Source organism: Thamnophis sirtalis, unplaced genomic scaffold (genome assembly GCF_051295495.1).
Source record: "Thamnophis sirtalis isolate CommonGarterSnake01/CBP01778 unplaced genomic scaffold, rThaSir2_p1.2 scaffold_1, whole genome shotgun sequence".
Lineage (NCBI taxonomy): Eukaryota > Metazoa > Chordata > Lepidosauria > Squamata > Natricidae > Thamnophis > Thamnophis sirtalis.
The window spans coordinates 27,007,875-27,029,830 of NW_028261381.1; the positions used below are offsets into that span (position 1 = coordinate 27,007,875).

The 21,956-nt window shown below is 38.9% G+C and overlaps 1 protein-coding gene across 4 annotated transcripts in view; it reads left to right on the plus strand.

Annotated features, from left to right (window-relative positions):
- The window catches only part of LOC106541394 (sodium channel protein type 1 subunit alpha), a 102,206-nt gene that overhangs the window by 19,809 nt on the left and 60,441 nt on the right, over positions 1-21,956 (plus strand). For all 4 annotated transcript variants that reach the window (XM_087709508.1, XM_087709514.1, XM_087709523.1 and 1 more), the window contains exon 2: positions 20,549-20,864. In XM_087709508.1, coding sequence (XP_087565634.1) covers positions 20,601-20,864 — 264 coding nt within the window. In that variant the 5' untranslated portion in view covers positions 20,549-20,600. The remainder of the gene's footprint in view (positions 1-20,548; positions 20,865-21,956) is intronic.

Sequence of the window (21,956 nt, forward strand, 5' to 3'; positions counted from 1 at the left end):
CTTCCAGATCTGACACTCTGCACAGAAGTTTTCTTCAGCACTGAGAAACTTCTGCAGCACAGTGCAGAACTTGGTATGGCAACAAAACTAAGCAGTTTGTCTGGTGGTCGCCATTTTGTCCCCTTCCACAAATGGGTGGGATAAAATGGTGGTCGCAATTGGGGTAGCTGTCACATAGCCCAGGGATAAACGGCTTCAATTTGCTGCCTTACCAAACTCTGCAAAAGTTTTCTGCAGCATTCAGAAACCTGTGCAGCATTGTGCAGACCTCTGTAAGGTAGCAAAATAAAACCATTTTTCTGGCAGCCATCATTTTGTCATTTTGTCACAAACTGGCAGGTCAAAATGGTATCCATCTTTTGATCACTATCACATGGAATGGGGACACATGGCCTACCCTCCTTCGACAATATGAGATCTGGAGAACTTCAGACAGTAAGTGTAGGGCATGATGGCCATGTGGAAAAGAGGTCCAAGCACTACAGGGTTTTGATGGGGTGGGAGGGGAAAAGAATGATCCTGTGGTGGGTCGTAAGGGCGAATGACTGCAGGCCCACTGCATCTGTTGTCTTCTTTAATGGGGTCATGTATAGCTTTTGGAGAGTTGGTCGTAATTTCAAATGCTAAACAGCCTCTTATATGTTGGGGTTTACCTGTATCTCAAACTGGACATGAATAATGTATTGGTTAATCATATAATCATTTCAGCAGTTTAAAAGCCACTCACTTCCAAAAAGGTTCTAAGCGATGTACAAATAATAAAAAAGGTAAAACCGAAAGAATAAAATGAAAACATGATCGATCCCATAATCCAGTGGCATAATTAATTTTGAAATGCGTTAGGATATTTTCTTAAACTCTCTGTCTTGCATTTCACTAGGTCCATACACAGTATTTGCTTGCCATTGTAACAATATAAAATCAGATCTTTTTTTCCTTCTCCTATTCAGGATTATGATAGTTTGTCCCTGAATAGGTCAAGACAAAAAATATATATATTTTTGAATTGGAACACAAGAATTCTGATACAGTGATGATTTTAATCATACATGTGCCTTTGCAGTGAGTAGCTTTTAAAATATTGTTACCCCAGCCAAATTAATGAATTTGGATTTTGAAAAGGAATTGGTATGTTCCCAACCTTTTCTGGGCTAACAAAAAAGAGAATGATTATATTTGTTCCTGTTGCTTGTTTCCCTCCCAAGTTCTCTTGCAATAGCGCTCTGAATGTACAAACCGCGCTTTAATCTTCTTTGAGTTTCAAAAATCGTTTAGAATTGAGAACACTAGTGGCTGAGAGGTAAACTAGTTCTCAAGCGTTTTCATATACACACAAGCATATTCACTTTGCAATGGTAATTCAGACTCTAGAGTGGAAATTATAGAAACTGCTATATATGGAACTGACCAGAGGTGGTATTCAGCCGATTCTCTCGGGTTCGAGGCGAACCAGTAGCGACGGCTGTGGAAGTCTCTGCCCACCCACCCCGACATAATGCATGAGCATTGCACATCTGTGGCACATGTGAGCGAAGCGCGCATGCATGCTTACATTTGCGAACCAGTAGGAAAGGTAAGTGAATCCCACAGCTGGAACTGACACATATGTACACTGGCTAAGCTTGAATTTGTACCTGTTTGCTTCTTAGGCGTAGTTAGCCCCAGGCAAATGGTATAAAGGCCTTCTAAATGTAAGACACTTCACTTCGGTTGAATTTAAAGTGTGCTGTACTTTAATATATATTCATTTTTACTTGTAATTGTGTCAAAAATTATTCAAAGTATTTTAAATAGACTTCTAGTAGTTTTGCTAGTGTTTGCTAATATAAGGTTGACTTGGCCTGCCATCCTTCCATTTCCAGATTTGAGGATCCAGATTGTTGGGGGCAACATGCCAACTGTAAGCCACTTAGAGAGGGCTGTAAAGCACTGTGAAGCGGTATATAAGTCTAAGTGCTATTGCTATAAATATTCAATTCAAAATCATGTTAAAGTAATTCATGATCTGTATATATAGAACTTACATAATTAGCTGTTACAAAGCTACATTTTCAAATAACAGGTTGATTGTGAAACTGTGCAGTGTGTTGGGTTATGGTACAACTCTTTTAAGTTCTTTTAATCAGAGTGGGCTTACATGCTCAATTAGTCTCTGCCCTTTTCCCCCTCATCCTGACAAAAGTCTAGCCTGGTGAACCCTTTTCGGCACCGAGTGCCCAAACCGGAATGTGTGCATGTGCATGAACTGGAGCGCCAGAAACCTGAAGACCAGCTGGTTGCTGTACATGCATGTGCCAGCTGGCTGGTTTTCAGGTTTCCGGCATGCGCAGCAGCCAGCTGGTCTTTGGGTTTCTGGCACTCAGCCACACGGAGAAACCAGCTGGTCGGCGTGAAACCAGAACAGTAGCTGGTGATGGCACATGTGCCCACAGAGAGGGCTCCGCGTGCCATTGGTTCTCCATCATGGGTCTAACCCCTTACTTGCATTATCTCAAAAGTTTCTAAGCCTTCTACTGTTATTAGAGGCCAATGTAGTTTAGGGGCTTAGAGTCTTTGTCTCATTTCAGGCTTTTGCTTAACTACTAATCCAGTTTTACATCATTTTGCTTTTTAAAGTAAGTGTGGAGGACACAGGGGGGAAACACTCCTAAAGAACATCCTGTGTTAACACCAGTAGTGACTATTTTCTGATAGCTTAAGAACCTACTTTAGAGTAAACTTCTCTTTTTTTCCCTAGGGAAGCAGACTCTCCCATTTGGCCCTTTTATCTCATCTACCTAGCAGATGCAGGGCACATTTTTAGTTCAGTTCTTTTAATTTATTGGCTCGTTGAACAATTGAAGATGTTTTAATACAAATATTCAGAGCGTTTCAGTGTAAAACTGCTGCTGTAGTTCTGTCTGAGGCAACAGCAGCTTTGCTGGGCAGCCAAGAGCTAATTTTATTGCTACTGAAGAAACAAGGAACATGCTGGTTTTCATCTGTTAACCAAACTGCATGAAAGGTGTATCACCTGTTCACTGCTTGATTGAATATTGTGTTGATAATCACAATCAAGTGTGTTGGTTGTTAGTTGAAAAAGGTGTGACTTCAACAAGCGTCAAAATTCCACTTTTGTCTATTCACTGTTGGCAACAGTGAATAAAAGAAGAAAGCACTTTGGCTTTGGGCTGGGATGATTGAAGCGCATATTTTTCTTGTTGCCCAGTTTTGCCATCTTTTTGCTCTTTTGTCTTATTTTATTAGTTTTTCCTATGTATTTACCTTGTAAACACCCACATTCTCTGTGAGTTGGGCAGTGTACAAATGTAATAAGGTTTAGAAGTAGGACTTTTAAATAATTACCAAGTACTATGGAATAGAAAACTTTACCTAGCATTGCACAGAAATTTTTATTATATTACATACATTGATTTGGGTGACTTATACACTTTTCTTCCCTTTTTATTTTAAATTCACATCTCCTAGGGGTGGAATTTAGCAGGTTCTGACAGGTTCTGGAGAACCAGTAGCAGAAATTTTGAGTATTCCGGAGAACCAGCAAGAATGGAGATTTTGCAATATCCTTCCCCCAGGAGTGGTAAGGTTGTGGGGATTTTGCAGTATCTTTCCCCTGGAGTGGGGTGGGAATGGAAATATTGCAGTATCACCCCTGTCACGCCCACCAAACCACACCCACGGAACTGGTAGTAAAAAAAAATGAATTTCACCACTGACCTTTCCTAAAAATGTATGCTTCTTAATTACTTAAAAAATAACTACAGAAATATCAAATAATTAGAATCCTAAGACCAGAAGTGAAATTTAAATAAAATGCGTGTGTACATGCACATATGTCTGCTTTTCTACTGTTGCTGTTGAGTACAGGTAGTTCTCAACTTATGACCACAATTGAGCCCAAAATTTATGTTGTTAAGTGAAACATTTGTTAAGTGAGTTTTGACGCATTTTTACAACATTTCTTGCCACAATTGTTAAGTGAATCATGGCCATTGTTAAGTTAGTAACAGGGTTGTTACGTGAATCTGGCTTCCCCATTGAAAAAAGTGATCACATGACCTTGGGACACAGTAACGGTCATAAATGTGAACCAGTTGCCAAGCATCTAAATTTTGATCACATGGGGATGCTGAAAAGGTCATAACTCTGAAAAATGGTCATAAGTCTAAATGAATTGTTTTAATTCGAGGACTACCTGTATTTGGTTTCCAAGATCTAAGTAGAATTTCTTGAGGTCAGCAAGAAGTCAACATGAACTTCATGACTTAGAATTTTCTCAAAATACACATTCTATAATAAGCAAATGTAAAGGTTCCCCTCGCATGTATGTGCTAGTCATTCCTGACTCTAAGGGGTGTTGCTCATCTCCGTCTCAAAGCTGAAGAGCCAGCACTGTCTGAAGACATCTCCCTGGTCATTTGGCCGGCATGTCTAAACACCAAAGGCATATGGAACATTGTTACCTTCCCACCAAAGGTGGCTCCTATTTTCCTACTTGCATTTTTACATGCTTTTGAATTGCTAGATTGGCAGAAGCTGGGACAAGTAATGGGAGCTCAGTCCGTTATGCAATGCTAGGGATTCGAACCGCTGAACTGCTGACCTGATCAAGAAGCTCAGCATCTTAGCCTCTGCGCCACCGCCTCCACATTCTATAATATAATGTCATTATTACATTTTCATTTAAATTTTCAGCTTCCAAGTAAGTTCCTGAATCAGATACATAACTTGAAGATGTTTAACACAAAACATTTAATTGACAATAATTTCACCAGAACTTCAAGAAAATAAATTTTCTTGAAGTTTTTTATAAAAGTCACCACTGCTAGACTGTGTCATTATTCAACTGATATCAACTTGATGCTTTTGTTTAAGCCAGTACAGAGCTCTTCCTTCCTTCCTTCCTTCCTTCCTTCCTTCCTTCCTTCCTTCCTTCCTTCCTTCCTTCCTTCCTTCCTTCCTTCCCTCCCTCCCTCCCTCCCTCCCTCCCTCCTTCCTTCCTTCCAAAACCTGATATTTTTAAAACATGTCATCAACCATAGAATCAGAGGTGGTATTCAGCAGGTTCTGACCAGTTCTGGAGAACCGGTAGTGGAAATTTTGAGTTGTTTGGAGAACTGGTAAATACCACCTTTGACTGGCCCTGCCCCCATCTATTTTCTGCCTCCCAAGTCCCAGCCAATCAGGAGTGAATGGGGATTTTGCGGTAACCTTCCCCCGGAGTGGGGAGGGAATGGAGATTTTACAATATCTTTCCCCTGCCATGCCCACAAAGCCACGCCCACAACCGGTAGTACAAAAATTTTGAATATCACCACTACATAGGATGTGGCAGAAAGCTCCTTTTCCTACTTTCAGGGGTTAACTATAGGATGTTAGAAACCAATCCAGTATTATTTATAGAAAGATATTAAAAAGATTCTGAAGCAGCCTTTGGATATGTAATAGTGTTCTGCATATCATTTTCATTCATCAACTATAATTATGTTCCAAACTAATAGAGAAATTATACTAATCATTTTTTTCTGTGCTGAGGAAATGTATATTTTGGGGCCTTGTGTGGATATGTGTGTGTGCACTTTTGACTCATTATTGTCTCCTGGCGTATTCTAGTCCCTGCAGTTTTCTTGGCAAGATTTCTGAAGTCCTTTGTCCTTGCCCCCTTTCTAGGGATGAAACAGGTGGACTGTTTTTGCCTGAAGCACAAGTAGAAATCACAGTCTCCCAGTTTGTAGCTTGGTGCCTTAAGCACTACATAAAACTGGCTCTTATTTTGTGTACTATCAAACTAAAAATCCAGATGAAGACTAGGTAGCAACAAAATGTTTCTATATTTCTTTCCTGCCATGAAGGGGCCATCAAGATTTTTGCAGCACAAATAAGATACAGCAAAAAACAACCCATGCCTGTGCATAATAACTAACACAGAATAGCATAGCATAGCACAGCATAGCATAGAATAGCATAGCATAGCATAGAACACTTAGTGATAGTCATAGGTTACTAATAAGCAATCAAATTATACTACGAAACAAAAAATATATAAATTGTAAAGATACAAGCAACATGGTTATAGTCATAAGTGGGAAGAGATAGGTACTAGGAAGGAAGAGAAGAACAACAGTAATAGTCTTAGAAGATAATTTGACAGTATTGTGGGAATTAGTTGTTTAGCAGAGTGATGGCACTTGGGGAAAAACTGTTCTTGTGTTTAGTTGTTCTGGTGTGCATAATAACTGACCCAGCCATATGAAGTAGCAAAAAAATCAACCTCTATCCAGATAGACACGCTGTTTGGATTGGTCATTAAAAAGTGTGACAGATGAAATAATAGAAGTAGTTTACAGGTATCTGATTTCATTGTTTTCCCTTTTTCTTCTTGTTCTGCTTTCCTTCTTCAACTAGCTATGAAGATGATTTCAAGAAAAACCCATTGGTCTCAAAATTGATGCTTCTGGGGTCTGGGCATCTGTGTGGTGAATCAATGATGTCAAATAGTTAAGTCCCACCCCTTTTTAAGTATGTCAAAGTCCTTTTTAACATTTATTTATTTATTTTGTCAAACACGTAAAAGATAACAGGTCTAAGTATAAACATAAGTATGAACACAGTAAATGGGTACGAATAAATGGAGACAGTAGGACAGGGAAATTAGGTATGCTGGTGTGTTTATGCACACCCCTTACAGATTTCTTAGGAATGGGGCGAGGTCAACAATAGACAGTCGTAGGTTAAAATTATGGGGGTTTAGGGCAGTGGTGGGTTGCCATTTTTTTTACTACTAGTTTGGGCGTGCTCGCATGCATGTTTGTGCACAACACTTCTGCGCATGCGCAGAAGCGTTTAGGCAGAGCCTCCCACTGCCGCTACTACTGGTTTAGCCAATCCGGGTCAAACCGGGAGCAACCCACCTCTGGTTTGGGGATGTAACAACAGAGTCAGGTAGTGCATTCCAGGCATTGACCACTCTTGTTGCTGAAATCGTATTTTGTGCAATTGGAGCGTTTTACCTTGAGTTTGTATCTATTGTTTGCTCGTGTATTATTGTAATTGAAGCTGAAGTAGTCATTGACAGGTTGCAGCAGATAATTTTGTGAACTATGTTTAAGTCAGACCATAGGCGGCATAGCTCTAGGTTTTCCAAGGCCAAAATTTCAAACCTGGTGGCATAGGGTATTCTGTTGTGAATAGAGGAGTGGAGTACCCGTCTCTTGAGATATCTCTGGCCTCTTTCAATTGTATTAATATCCAATATACTGTGCGGATTCCAGACAGATGAGTTGTATTCAAGAATTGATCTAGCAAAGGTTTTATATCTTCAGTTGCTCCTGCCATTGCATTGTGTCTGTCAGTATGGCATGGCTGAGCTACCCACTCACCCTCCTGGAGCCCCTGTGTTTGTATGTCAAACAGTCTCTTTCTTTGCCTTGTGCTGTGAGATTGTAACTTAACTATTGGTTGCAAGCACAAACTGAATAATAACCTTTGGACCAGAATGTGACAAATTTACATGTGCATGATTTTTGCATTTTCATACTACATATTATCCTGATTGTTTTCAGGGAAGAAGTGTTAAGCAACCTGGCTTTAGGCCAAGGTTTATTATTGGCTACCTCTATTTCCAGAAGGAAGTCACAAGTGGACAGAGCAAGATCTAGCAGAAGCTTTGAGCCCTCTGGAAAGCTCTCCTGAAAGACTAGCAGTAGCTTTTCCAGGAAGCCTGGATCAGCAGGGGAATCCCCGGGGATTCAGGAGAGTGAGATGGGAAAGCCTTGGCACAGACCTGATTCTCTTGTTGAATTTGTAATCACAAAGATAAGTCCAGAGATTGTACAAGGAAAATCTATTTTTGTTATCAATATATCTTGGACCACAATCCATGAACAGGAAGTAAGAAGAAATTTACTATTCCCTGAAAGAATTCTTCACTCATTCATTAAAGAACTAGATGGGTTGATGCTGATGGGTTTGTTATGTAGGTCCAGAGGCCACTTTTCAAACCTGTCAATCATTGGAACCTTGTCAGAGTTCCAAGTAACACCCCCAATGCAAGAAGACTCCAAGGGTTGAGTTTCCTCAAAGTTCCATTTTATTAGAAATGTCATATTGGCACATCTGGGGAAATACGAATCTGAAAGTTTCCAGGCTTTCCCCATGCAAAAGAAAGTTCAACTCCCTGCCCAGCACCCACATGTCCATCACATGATCCAATCAGGCACCGTCCAAAACTGGAAATGCCTCCCAATCACCTCATCGCACTGCAGGGCCGGAGGCCTTGACTTTCTGAGAAAGAATGTTATTTTCACTATATCTCACCCACACTCTGTATAATCCCCCCTCTCATTTTCCCACAGTAGAAAATATGGCAGGCCTGTAGTCCCAAAGGTAAAAGATGGCTTCCAGGTCTGATAAACCTAAGTGGAGAAGATGAAGCCCTAAGGGTAGTAAAATGTTCATCTGAAGAATCAGAGGCAGAAGATATAACTTCATGAAGATGGAGAACTGGGCTTTTAGAAGGCATGGCATGGCAAAGCAAAGGTCTTTAGCAAACTTACTTGAGAAGTTGCTCAGACTAGGGAGGCAGTTTTGAGGCATATAAGGCACAGATGAGAAATCCCTAAGGTTTGGCCTGACTGATTTGATGAGCTGCAATTTGTCCATCTGTCCCAATCAAAACTATTCCTTTTGCTCAAGAAATAACTTTGAATTTAGGCTAGGCTGCTAAAATCCCCTAATATTCGAAGAGTGTACAGTTTTGGACTTTATTGTATGCAGATTGGAATGGAATCAAACAAGTAGGACAATGACTTCCATGTGGACTGATAGAAGAGAATATTTGTAGCTCAAGGTTGAAATGTGAGGCCCTTGGTTCTTTGTGTGTTTGGATGTTTTCTGAGTTTGGATGTTCTTGCAGACATTTCATTACCAAATTGGGTAAATTATCAGTGCTAGTAAGGGAATAGAGGTTTTTTCCTATTTTATATATTAGTGACTCCATATGTATATACTAGTTAAATGGAAAAGTAGAAACAATATCTGAAAAGATAGTGCTGTGCAGAGTTTTACATTAGCATCATGTTAAAAGCATTGTTATAGGGGAATTCTTCCTATGTCTCTAATTTGAACATGAACATCTATATTCCATTGAACTAGTGGTTCCTTATCCATGTTCCCAGATACAAAAATAGTATTGATGATGGAGCAAAGCTGATTTTCTGTTAATATGATCTAATATTGTAAACACTAATTGGCAATTGCTCTTCAGAGGCAGAAGGATATTTCCTGATTTGTTTTAATTGAAGTTGCATTCCAAAAAATGTTTTCTCCATCTTCTCTCTTGTTTAAGATTTAGCATCAAGGTTAACATTTAAGATCTTTCCCTGATCCTATGATGGAAGTCCTTCCTTAAACTTAAATAATATCCTTAAATAATATTATTTTTCTGGAATTCTTTACTACAAGTAGCTACGATATCTTTTAAATAATTGATAAACCTTTGATTGGGAGCTACCTCATCAGAGTTGGTTGGTAGATGGGTGGCTACATAAATGTTTTAAATAAATAAAATAAAATAAATGATTAGTAGATTTGAATTAGAGTTTGGCAATTAGAAGCAGTTAGAATTAAAGCAAAGCCTGTCAAAACAAATGCCTTACCCCTGCTTCTGTTTTAGAAATATGATGAATCACAAACTGCACTGTCATTGATACATTCAAAATATTGGTTCATCCCATATTCTTAATTCATTCTTGGATCCTAATTTTTTCTTTCTCTCTTTCTAAAAGTCTATGCACAGACACACATTCTGTATACCCACTCCTATACTAGATAGAATGTATACAATTTAGGAGTTAGGGATCCTGTCCTTCAAGCTTCAGTTTCATTATATATCTTTCTCTGAATGCAGATGTACAGTACTCCTTTAATGGTATAAATTGGAATCCATCATCTTCATAATCTGTCCATTATTTAGCTACTGTTGGTTGAGAGTACTCCAATTAAAATTGCTAGTTTCCCAAAGCAAAGAGATAGTACCTCCCGTGCATATTAGTAAGCACTGGGTAAAATTAGAGAAATATCCTCTCCCCCACACAAGAAGGGGTGGATTATGCAATCTCTCCCTCTCTCCCTCTCCCCTTTTCTCTTTCTCAGTTTAATGGAAGGTGGATTGTACCTACCATTCTGACAGATCCAAAGTAAATGAAGTCCCTGTTTTGCTTTGTGAATGTTCAAAAGCAGTGTTGCTACCTTAAAAAAAATTCAAGCACAGCCTCTTTCCACTGCAGTCATTTAGTGCAGTAGGAGTACTGCAGAAAAATACAGCAGCAGCCATCAGACCTACCCTGGTAAATTCAACAATATTATTGGCATTACATGAACATATGCACTGATCATATTAAAAACACCTATAAATGATAGTATAGTATGTTTCATTGTGTTGGTCTGTTTTCTAAATTACTGTTTATTAGAAAATATATGACTGTAACAAATGTTGGGGGGGCAACATCTAGCTGTAGATTTTGAACTAAGAAGATTTAGCAACAAATGCTTTAATAATATATATAAATATAAAGACTAAGACTGCATCCAGGAAACATTGTGCTATTTTAGAAAATGGAAGATATTCTGAACTGTGTTTGGATGCAGATGAAGAATTAGAATTTTCTAACATATTTTTAACTTAAATAGCAAATGTAGCCTTGGCTTTGAAAACAGTACCAGTGCACATCAGGCAGAATATAACCGCTAAATTTACTTGGAATAAGAATTACGTATTATAAGTCTATCCCTATTTTCATCTATTCAATTTTGCCTATAAGTTGAATTTGACTGAGATGGGAAAGGCCAGTTAACCTAATCTCATCCAGAAATATATTATTGGAAATATTTTTCCTCTGGTAATAAGATGCAGTTGTTTTTGTGCCGTCTTTCCAATATATTTGGAAATTCACTTGGAAGGCCTGTTTAGGCTGTTAAGAGAACTGACAGTGCAGTCTTCTGTCTCAGGTGACTGGGAAAACACTGAAAGAGTGCCAACTCTGGATTTTAAAAAATCTTACAGTGAAAAGTAGGAAACTCAGAGAAGTAATTACATACTATAATTTTTAAAAAAATCTTCAGAGTTTTGAACCAGCAACCTACTATCCACAAAGCAAGAATTACAACTAGTGTGCTATTAGAGATTTATGAAAAAGAAACTTTTAAAATAGCGTCCTCCAACTTTAATGGCACTAGAGTCTACATTGGGAAGAAAAATTGTCTTCTGTGGACCAGGGGGAAGGGATGGTTTGGCGTGCAATCTAGATTCCACGCATGTACAGATGAAATTTCACTTGTTTGCCCGCCACTTGCACGACCCGGTTCGTAACAGGCCACAGACCTATATTCTAACATTAGACATTAGAAGAAACAAGTAAGTAAGAAAGGATTTTTTCCCCTTAAAGCTGCTTGTTCATGTGTGTATGTTTATGCTCTACCTCGGTGTCTATAAATTGAATTCATCACACAATACTGTGTTAGTGAAGGTTATCCTCTCATACACTTAAAAGCTGCGTTTATAAACAAATGTATAATGTACTCTTCAAATACATGTCAACTACTTAAGTGCCCTTTTAAGAAAATATTCACAACAAGCTGAATTAATCTTAAGCGGCAAGAGGGGGAGGAATCAAATGGGACCAGTGTCCCAGTAAGTCAAATAACTGACATTTATTGCTCATATTGACATTGACATTGAGTCTTTATTGATTAGCCCTTGGGCCATATCAAAGTGCAAAGTTCCAAAAACAAATTATTACTAAAATTTGATAAAAGCAATTTAAAATGAAATTTGATAAAATACCATTGAAAATGGAATTTGAATAAAATATGATTTGAGATGGAATTGAAATAAAATATAGTCTAAAATGAAATTGGAATAGATTACAATGATTTTAAGATATAGATAAAATATGATAAAATTATATTTCGATGTCACTCCTACAATCTACCCCAATCAGTCCCACATATGCATATCTCATCCGAACCATTTTGTTTAAGTACTGTGCTGTGTTAAATGTTATTTTCCGGTTCTGGCCGCACATAAGGCAAGTTATTTTGATATGGGGATCCCAATGGGTCATTTGTTTGGTATATAGACTAAGGGACCTGTCTCTTATCCCCTTATACAAGCAACAATCAAATAGGATGTGAGCCAGGTCTTCCACCTCTGCTGGTCCCCAAATGCAGAGATGCTCATTGTAGGGTATAGAATGGAATCTCCCATATCTGACCATTGTGTCAAGCTGTTTGAATCTCATTCATGTAAATATCTCCCTAAGATCTTTGGCAGTTGTAACTTCCAATAGCTGTCTACTTGAAAAGTATGTTTGTATTTCAAGTTACTTACCTTACTAAGCCATTTCAAGTTACCTACCTTACTAAGGATAGCTATATCATTTTGTGCTTCTATATCCTTAATTCTTTGGGCAGCTCTTTTTTTGAGTTGTTCTCCTGTTACACAAGAGACAGGAGGCCACAGCTTCTTACAAAACTTGTTAATTTGGTGAACCAGGAGATTTCTGATTGTAATTTTATTTGCTCTAGTAGACATAACTTGGGGAGTCTATGAGTCTCAATTTCATTGATTTTGCACCAGTAGTTATATGCTCTAATTTTGGATAGTGCATGAATTGTATGAATTCCCAATTCAGCTCTAACTGTTGTAGCAAATGTTCTTGGATCTACACCCAAAATACATCTCAAGCGCTGGGACTGTGTTTGTTCTAGGGCTGAGGTTGAGTATAGACCCCAAACTTCTGCTCATATCTCAGAGATAGTTTACCCAGCATGCTGACTTAGTAGAACAAGACAAATAATGACATCCTGATGAGTTTATCAAAAACATTCCAATGTCATGTTTGTAATATACATTGTGTCTGCCTTACAGATATGTACATGCACATCAGTCATGGGTTTCAATTTATTTTACTACTGGTTTGCGCATGCACGTGTGCGTGCTCGCCTGTGTGTGCGACTCTTCTGCACGTGCGCAGAAGCGTCCGGGCAGGTGGGCAGAGCCTCCCACTGGCTCCACTACCGATTTACCCGATCCAGAGCGAACCGGAAGAAACTCACCAGGATGGAAAGCAATTGGCCATTGGTTTCCTGGAACAAAAGGGCCCAAGAGTGGAGAACTAGTCAATGGAAGGACAAGATAGCCAATCCACACTGAATCCCTTGCAATATGTGGCCAAAGTTGTCTCCATTCAGACGGTGTTTTTACAGTGGTATGGAGTCAAGCTGGTGAGGCCATACTATAAGTGCAGACACATGCCTTAGAATCTCCCCAAGGTATCCATATTTTAAGACATTGTGCTGGAGGGACAAAACAATGATCAGAAAATATGGGTATAAGAGAGGGGGAAGTGAATCTGAAGACTCCATCTTGGAGGCCTCTAATGTTTCTCAATCTTGGCAACTCTAAAATGTGTGGATATATATATATTGCTTTGGGAATTCTGGGAGTTGAAGTCCACACATCTTCAATTTTCAAAATTGAGAAACATGATCTGGATTTGCTAAACACTGCAAAATGTAGTTTTGAATACACAAGTGTTCCCATTCTAGCTACCTTCTTTCCATCACCCTTTCTTTCCCCTTGAATTTTGGGAAACAGCCTGCAGCCATTTTGTAAGTCTGGCCTTTTCTTTTCTTAGAAAAATATTCATTTGACAAAGTATTGTACCATTTCAAACAATAAAAATAATTGTTTCCTTTTTGTCCAGGTGTGTGAGTGAGTGAGTGTGTGAGAGAGGGAGAGAGAGAGAGAGAGAGAGAGAGAAAGAGAGAGTGAGAGAGAGAAGCAAGCAGAGTTAACTTGGACTTTTTCTCAATTTCTGACATATTGAGGCCAAAAGTTTGCAATCACTGAGTAGATTGATATGTAGGTCAGCTCTTATAATCTATCACATAAGTAAATATTGTAGTTATTATTATATTTTTATTTAATCTTTTAAATATATAACTACAGTAACCATACATCCTTTATTATAAATTACAGTTCTTTGTTTTAGAAAGCTGTCCTTTAGTTTTATTTATTTTTCTAAAACTGACGTTTACTTCTGAAATTCACTTCACCTTTGAATTACAATTCTTTCCAAATGGTATCTTTCCCTGATATTGAGGGCTTCATGCAAGAGAAAAACAATGTCTTGCAAAATAGTCTTTATTTTTCTGGACATTTCTCCTGCTCCAGAGCATCTACCAAGTGATAGATTACAAGGAGCATGTCCTTTGGGAGGCCATTGACTTCCATAAAATACAGTTCTTGTTGTTGGCAAAAGGGGGACCTATATCGTTTTTTTAATCATTAAAGCTAAGCAGTATATGACAAAACAAAAATTCAAAAAGTGAACAAAAGCTGGCTGGAACTGGGTGGATGGAGGCTGCCAGCATGGCAGTGGAAGATTGAACCATGTGATGGACTTGTGGGTATAGGGGCAGGATCTTGAACTTTCAACTGGGTGGGAAAACCAGAAGCTTTCAGATTCAGGTTTTCCCAGATGTGCCAACATGGCTCTCTTAATAAATTGAAACTGCCTCGGACTCTGATTTACTTTTGGATGCTATTTGGAACCCTGACGTACTGTTTTTCCTCAAAAAGCAATCATACATTGAAAAACAATTTATGAGCCTTTTTCTTATCTCTCTGCGAGCTTTCTTTGCACTTTGAGAAGCCCTTTTCTTTGCCTAAGCAGACAATCACTTCAGGGGCTTTATAGTGCCAATATTTTTTCCCTTTTAGTGACGCAGCATCAGATTGAAGTCATAACAGCTAGTCCAGTGTAATGCACAGCACTGTGACTATAGTCATCCCCTTAGAGGTCCCCTTGGTTTCCTGACGTACCTCATATTTTTTTAAATTTTAAACTGAGAGAGGGAAAGAGAGTGAGAGATTGTTTCTTATTTTATAGCATGTCAATTTCCCATTTAATGCTTTTGGGTTTTTTTAAAAAAAAACATTGCTATAAAGAGGTAGCCTTCAGTCTCATCCTTATTTCCAGGAATATCTCGGATCTACATATAGGATCAGAGGTTTTATTGCAAAGTAAAAATACTAAATGGCACCAGTCCATTGGTCTGCTTGGAAATTTTTACTCTTTTATTTAAACTTACCTAATTCCATAGAGAAAAGAGATAGGTCTCTACTACCAAGGAGTTCCAGTCTAAAACAGAGCAGCTAAAATCAGATGTTCAGTTGCTTTTAATATGACTACTTTTTCCAACTTTGAAATAATAAAAATAACAAATTAAGGAAACCCAAATGAGATTAGTGTAAGATACCTTTCTCTATTTTAGTACTATTTGGGGGGGGGGGGACCACACTAAAAATACTATTTACCTCTGAATGAAGTTTTATTTTCCTGAGTTAAAAGCAGTTTTGAGAGGGCAAAGATTTTCATTCAAATGTGGCATGGCAGTGACAAATTGAAAATAAAATAAAATCCTACATCATGTTTAAAACATTTGCCTCTCAGATGTTAATAATCAAATATCATCAGAAACTGAACTTTAACAATAATTTGTAAAGTAAAGGGAGAAAACAGGGTTGTAATTTGTTGTAAGTAAAGAGAGAAAACAGCCTTGGGGGCAGATTTTTGAGCCCCATTGCTGTAAGTGAGTATTATCTCTGTCAGCCCAGCCTAACTCACAGGGTTGTTCTTGAGAGAAAATTAAAGTGGGAGCATTGCAGAGTTGGGTTCCCCTACTGGTTCAGACTGGTTCGGCTGAGTAGGTAATAACTCAGCGCCCCCTCCCCTGAACCTGTTCTATCGGCGGTGCCATAGGCACCACCATCTTGGTTTTTTTTTACTACTGTGCATGCGCATGTAGTGCATATCAAGCGTGCATGCACATGAAGCACAACCCTGAGCGAACCGACAATATCAAAAGCCGGAACCCATCCCTGGAGCACTGTATATGCCATCTAGAATTCTTGTTAGATAAGGTGAATAAATAAATAAATAAATAAATAAACAAATTAACAAACAAACAAACAACAGAAGTTTGAATACTTATCCTTCAGAAAAACAAAAGCAAGTTTACCACATTAACCCTGGGATCATTTAAAGGAAAATATAAATATGTATAAATAAATACATGAGGACAAAGGACATGCTGGGAACCTTTTCCCCCCTTCAGGTTCAAATTTCCAGTTATTCATAAAGCTAAATTATGTGCTCTTTCTTTACCTACTTCTGCCATAGTTGCTCGCCAGCTTTTCTGAGGTTTGTTACAATGAGAGCCAAGGCAAAATTGGTGGAACTGTTAAAGGGTTTAAATAATCAATAGCACCTATTAACTTTGGGTATTTAAGAGGATGGACAAAAAAATTTCAATCACCCTGTGTTTTGTTGAAACACTTTGGGAATTCTGTCATCCCTGGCCAGAGTTAAGAGTTGGTAGGTGGGCTCCTAACCAGTTTACTACCAGTTCGCTGAGAGGGCGTTTTGCATGCGTGCTGCTTGCTTTGGGTGCGCCCTCCACATGTTGCTGCGCATGCGCAGTTGACTGAAAATGTCTGTGCATGGGCAGAAACATGTCACCGATGGCGGAAGAGACCAAGGAACCAGTTTGGGGATGTGGCAGGCCTGGGTTGCTGCCGGTTCCAGCGACCCAGATCGCCATACCACTACCGGTTCAGCCGAACTGGTAGGAACCCCACCACTAGTCAGAAGTCCAACAAATTGGTGAGAACCAAAATGGACGTAGCTGGGTTACAGTACCCCTCTTTTGGTTCCTTCAACATCTAGGGGTTTGGAGTGTGGTAAATTCTGTGCTGTTTTTGCTCTTATCCCAGAACTTGACAAGGTTACTGTTCTAAGATTTTCAATATTACCACTTCTTGATACTGGGTTGTGTGGACATTAGGAGAGGAGAAGAAGAAGCAACAAATGAATTGGTAGATAGCTTCTTTGCAGACGATATTTTAGCCGCAATGGGAGAAATCTAGAATAAAGCATTTCAAAGTATTCCAAAAAATTTCACCTTAATTAACTCATTAGAAATGAGGCTGGGAATTCCTGTTGCAATTTCTAAGTTTCAATGCTTACCTCAAACAAGTAATCAGGAAACCTTCCAGTTTCAGTCTTGCACAGTTGTATGGGGATGGACATTTCTACAAGCCTTTCTTTACTGCCAAGTTAAAAGGAACAGAACTTGTTCCAGCAGAAAATTACACTGGCACAAAATTTGCTTTTCCATTGCCAGTCTATATCCTGCCAGTATTGTCTATCATTTGTTTTGCTACTCAGTGGTGACGTCTTGTTTTTTATTCATTCAGTACATATTAAACAAAGCAAAAGATAAAACTCTCTGGGTGCTGATTTCTTGTTCTCTATCAAGGGGCAGGAAATTGTCTGGAAATCAGTGAAATGAGGCTGGAATGGTGTGTGTGTGTGTGAGGGGGGGCAGTCTTAACAGGTTTTGGACCACCTCTCTTGCTATACTCTATGAGTCAAAGTGGATGAAACCTGGAATATGTAATTTAAATTACTTAAACCAGGGATGTCAAACTAGTGGCCCATGGGCTAGATGTGTCACGCATAGGCCATGCCCACTTCACCTCCGAATGAAAAAAATGTCACGAAGTGTCACGTGACAGCAATGTGACACCGTCAGTTTGACATCCATGATTTAAACTGTCTCTCTCAAAAGCACATCATGGGGATACTAAAAAACAAAAAGAAACATGAGGTGGTCAAGATGTGTTCATACTATAATGAAAAGCCATGCTTAATTCCTTTGGAGAATGTGGTCAGGATTAACAACTGCACAATATTGCTTTATAATAGCTGACTGCCTGCAACAAACTGCATACTACTTGGAACAAATTATTCATTTGTCGAGTAAAAGCTCCAAATGAAGCCTTTCATAAAATAGCAAGAGTTAAGACTTTGGATTTTTCATTATTGGATAATGAACTGGAGTCTGAAATTATTTATAATAATAGTAATATTAATAACCACAAAATAATATATTTTAATAATTGAATGAACATTAAGAAATCTAGGGCAACCATTTTATTGTTATCTCCAGGGAATGCTTGGGAAATTGCAGAATTTTTCTACGGAATGCCTCTGCTTAGTTGGTTTGATTTAGAAAACAATATTGTGGTTAATTCCAACCTTTGCTGCATTCATAATAGTTACAGTGTTTCTCCAAATGAAGGCCCTATGTTTGAAGGCTGAAAATGACATTAATTAATAAAAGTACAGGTCAGTGCAAAACAGTCCCAATTACACAGTGCCATCAACTATTACGGTTCTGTGAGAAAATATCAGTGACATTCCAGACCACTGTGCTCATATTTAATACTTAATTGATTCTACCTGGTTCATAGTCATAATATCTGAAAATTTTGAAATTGTGTCTTAAGTGAGATATTCATCATATTCCTTTAAATGTTTACTTTATTCAGATAATAAACCTGAGCTATACTGAAATACATCCATTTAACAGATGCGGTTAAGGGAGACCTTTGAAACCCAGGCCTTATTTATTTTGCAAGTGCATTAAGGATCCATTAGCTGTTTTTGCAGTGTAGGGCTTTTCCCACTTCCATTAAGGTTCCCCCCCACCCTTTGCTTCCAAACACTGGCAACTGAAAGAGAGATCAGATCAATAAAATTATTCCTCTTACATAATTGCGAAAGGCTTTTTTTTAAACTTTATTTTCCTTTTCTTCCTCCTCCTCCTTCTCCACCCTCTCTTCTCCCTCCTCTTGTCATTCTGCTTTGCCTTCTGTTTTGTTTTTTTAATGAATTTATTTATTTCTAGGGCTCATGTCTCTCTTTCAGTATCTTTTTTCAACTCTGGTCTTCCTTCTGACCAAGTTCAATTTTGTACTTCTCTGCTATTCCTCATCTTTCCCTTTGTCTGGCTAAGTGCTCTGGCACTAATAATCACAGGCCTACTTCAAGGCAGACTGCCAATGATGAGACAGCAGTCATAGAATTTTAATCTCTAGAGTTGAGGAGATCTTTTGCTTTCTACCCACTAGGCCTCTGAAATCTGCAAAACTAAAGAAACCATTCACCAGCATAAAAGATATAGAGCAAACTAGTCCTTCCCATCAGTTATTGGCTTCCCCACATACCTCGTGGCTTTACTGACCTTTGGCCTCATGCTGCATTTATGGTAATATGTTATATTCTTCTTAGGCACATTTCCAATATAATACATTAGATCCATTAAAAGAAATAAAACCATCTGCTCGCAGTCTGCTCTTTCCCATATATCAACTTGATCTGTGTGTGTGTGTGTGTGTGTGTGTGTGTGTGTGTGTGTGTGTGTGTGTGTGTGTGTTTTTTAATGGCTGATTCAAATACAGAATATAACATCCAATGGATTTGGTCTCACCACCACCATTCTGACCTGATTCTGAAAATCTGAGATGAATCCTGCTCAAAATAAATGCACAGAGAAATTGCTGAATGAAATCTTTTTGTAATTAACAATTGTGGTTTCATTAACTAGTCCTTTCCTTTGGGCTTCTGTATTAGAAGAACTTTCTCATGTTTTATAATTGATAAAATACTGTTTGCAGTGGAAGCACTTTTGAATATCTTCAGATAGTACAATCCTTCACGTTGCTTGCAGTTTTAAAAATGTTCAGCTTGTAGATTGCCTCATTGATCAAGGCATAGTCAGGAAGCAACTAGGCTCCTATTTTCTATTCACTGCTGTTGGAAAATGTCCCCCTTCCCTCCCCCCACGCGGTCTTCTAATAATGCCTCATGGTAGAATCGTAGTAGTGTTTCACAGCTCCCTGTCAAACAGATTCAGCAAATAATATCTTCTTATCCCTGAACCTTCATGTCAACAAAAATGTTTTCTGACCAATTTTGACTGGTTAGCTTACTGTTAAAACTACAAAAATTTGCCAGTAAAGCCGGGGGGGGGGATCTAAAAAGGGGGAAGGAAAATCTAAAACAGCTAATAATCTTATCAGCCTATAAGAATTTCCTTCTCAAAGGTAAATAGTTAAATATTTGAAGTCTTCATTTTGTTACTCTAAAGGTATAATTTGTCACGGTTCCAAGTAACACCCCTAACAAAAGAAGACTCTTGAGGCTTGGGTTTCCTCAAAGTTCCATTTTATTAGAGATGTCATATTGGCACATCTGGGAAAACCCGAATCTGAAAGTTTCCAGGTTTTCCCCACCCAAATGAAAGTCCACCTCCCTGCCCAGCATCTACATGTTCCAATCCAGGCACCCTCCAAAACTAGAGATGCCTCCCAGTCACCGCATCTCAGCTGCAGGGCAAGATGGCCTTGACTTTCTGAGAAAGGAACGTTACTTTGACTATATATCACCCACACTCTGTATCATCCCCCCTCCCATTTTCCCACAGTAGAAAATGTGGCAGGCCTGAAGTCCCAAAAGTAAAATATGGCTTCCAGGTCTGACATAATTATTTTCTTGAATATTATGTTAGCTTAATGAAGAAGTGATGGGGATTTTCATGGTTATTGATTCACTCCTTGTTTTTCTCTTTTCTTCAGTACTTCCTTATGCAAGAGAATAACTAGTAATTAAAATGTGCAGGATGACAAGATGGAGCAGCCAGTGCTTGTACCACCAGGTCCGGACAGCTTTCACTACTTCACTAGAGAGTCTCTTGCAGCTATCGAACAACGCATTGCTGCCGAAAAAGCCAAGCAGTCCAAACAAGACCATAAAGACAATGATGAAAATGGGCCAAAACCAAGTAGTGACTTGGAGGCTGGCAAATCACTGCCATTTATTTATGGTGACATCCCTGCTGGAATGGTTGCTACTCCCTTGGAAGACCTGGATCCATTTTACATTAATACAAAAGTGAGTCTTTCACATTATTGATTGGTGTTGCCTCTTTCTCTCCTGTTGGGCATCTGCTTTGATAGTTACACTTTCAGGTTTTCTGCAATATAAGTCTGTATTTTTGGATATGAAGAATTGTTACACTGCATAACTTTTTATTTATTCTGTATAGGAAAGTGATCCTAACAAATAACTAAAGAAGTATATTTCAAAGATGGCTTAGAAAGTTCCCCAGCAAAATTGCAGATCCCCTCTCTGAAATATGCTCTACCCTTAGGATCGTGGTAGTGGATAAGCTGTGGTCATTTGGGGAATTCCAAGAGGTGATGCTCTACAGATAAATAGATACAAAATCCTGTTGTTACAAAATACTGGACTGCTGCCAATATTGGTTAGAGTGGTTGGTACAGTGGTTAAAATGCAGTACTACAGGGCTAACTCATTGCTCTCTCCAGGAGTTCAATTCTGAGCAGATCAAGATTGACTTTGCCTTCCATCCTTCTGAGGTCAGTAAAATGAGGACCCAGATTGTTGGGGGAAATATGCGGGCTCTGTAAATAGCTTAGAGAGGGCTGCCGGGTACAGTGAAGCAGTATATGTCTAAGTGCTATTGTGGGGGTGTTGTTCTTGTACTAGCCTCCCTATTGTGTTACAGCCTCCCTCCCTGAGCTCATTGGCTGGGCTGGTGGTGCAGTTCCCCAGGCTTAAAGCCTCGGGAACTTCAACTTGCTTTCCCTGGAATTGAACTCTGCAATAGCTTGGGAAATCATGGTCACCATCACAGTCATATAACTGACCTAGGTCATTGAAGGTCTAAAATGTACTGATGGTTATTTCCATATCAAGGGGGGGGGAGAGGGAGAGAGACAGCAATGGTGGTGTGATATTGGAGGAGATCACCTTCACACACACACACACACAATTATCATTGTCAGAGCATTCTGATTGATTCCTCTATTTGATTGGTTCATCCTAGGCAACTAATAGACCCTAGTGGATTTCAGGGGAGTTTAAGGGGTGGGTTTTGAAGTCTGGTGCACAATCCAACTGAAGCCTTAGTTGCTGCTTGGAATGAGAGGATCTGCTAGGGCTTTGGATCAGAGCTCTCTC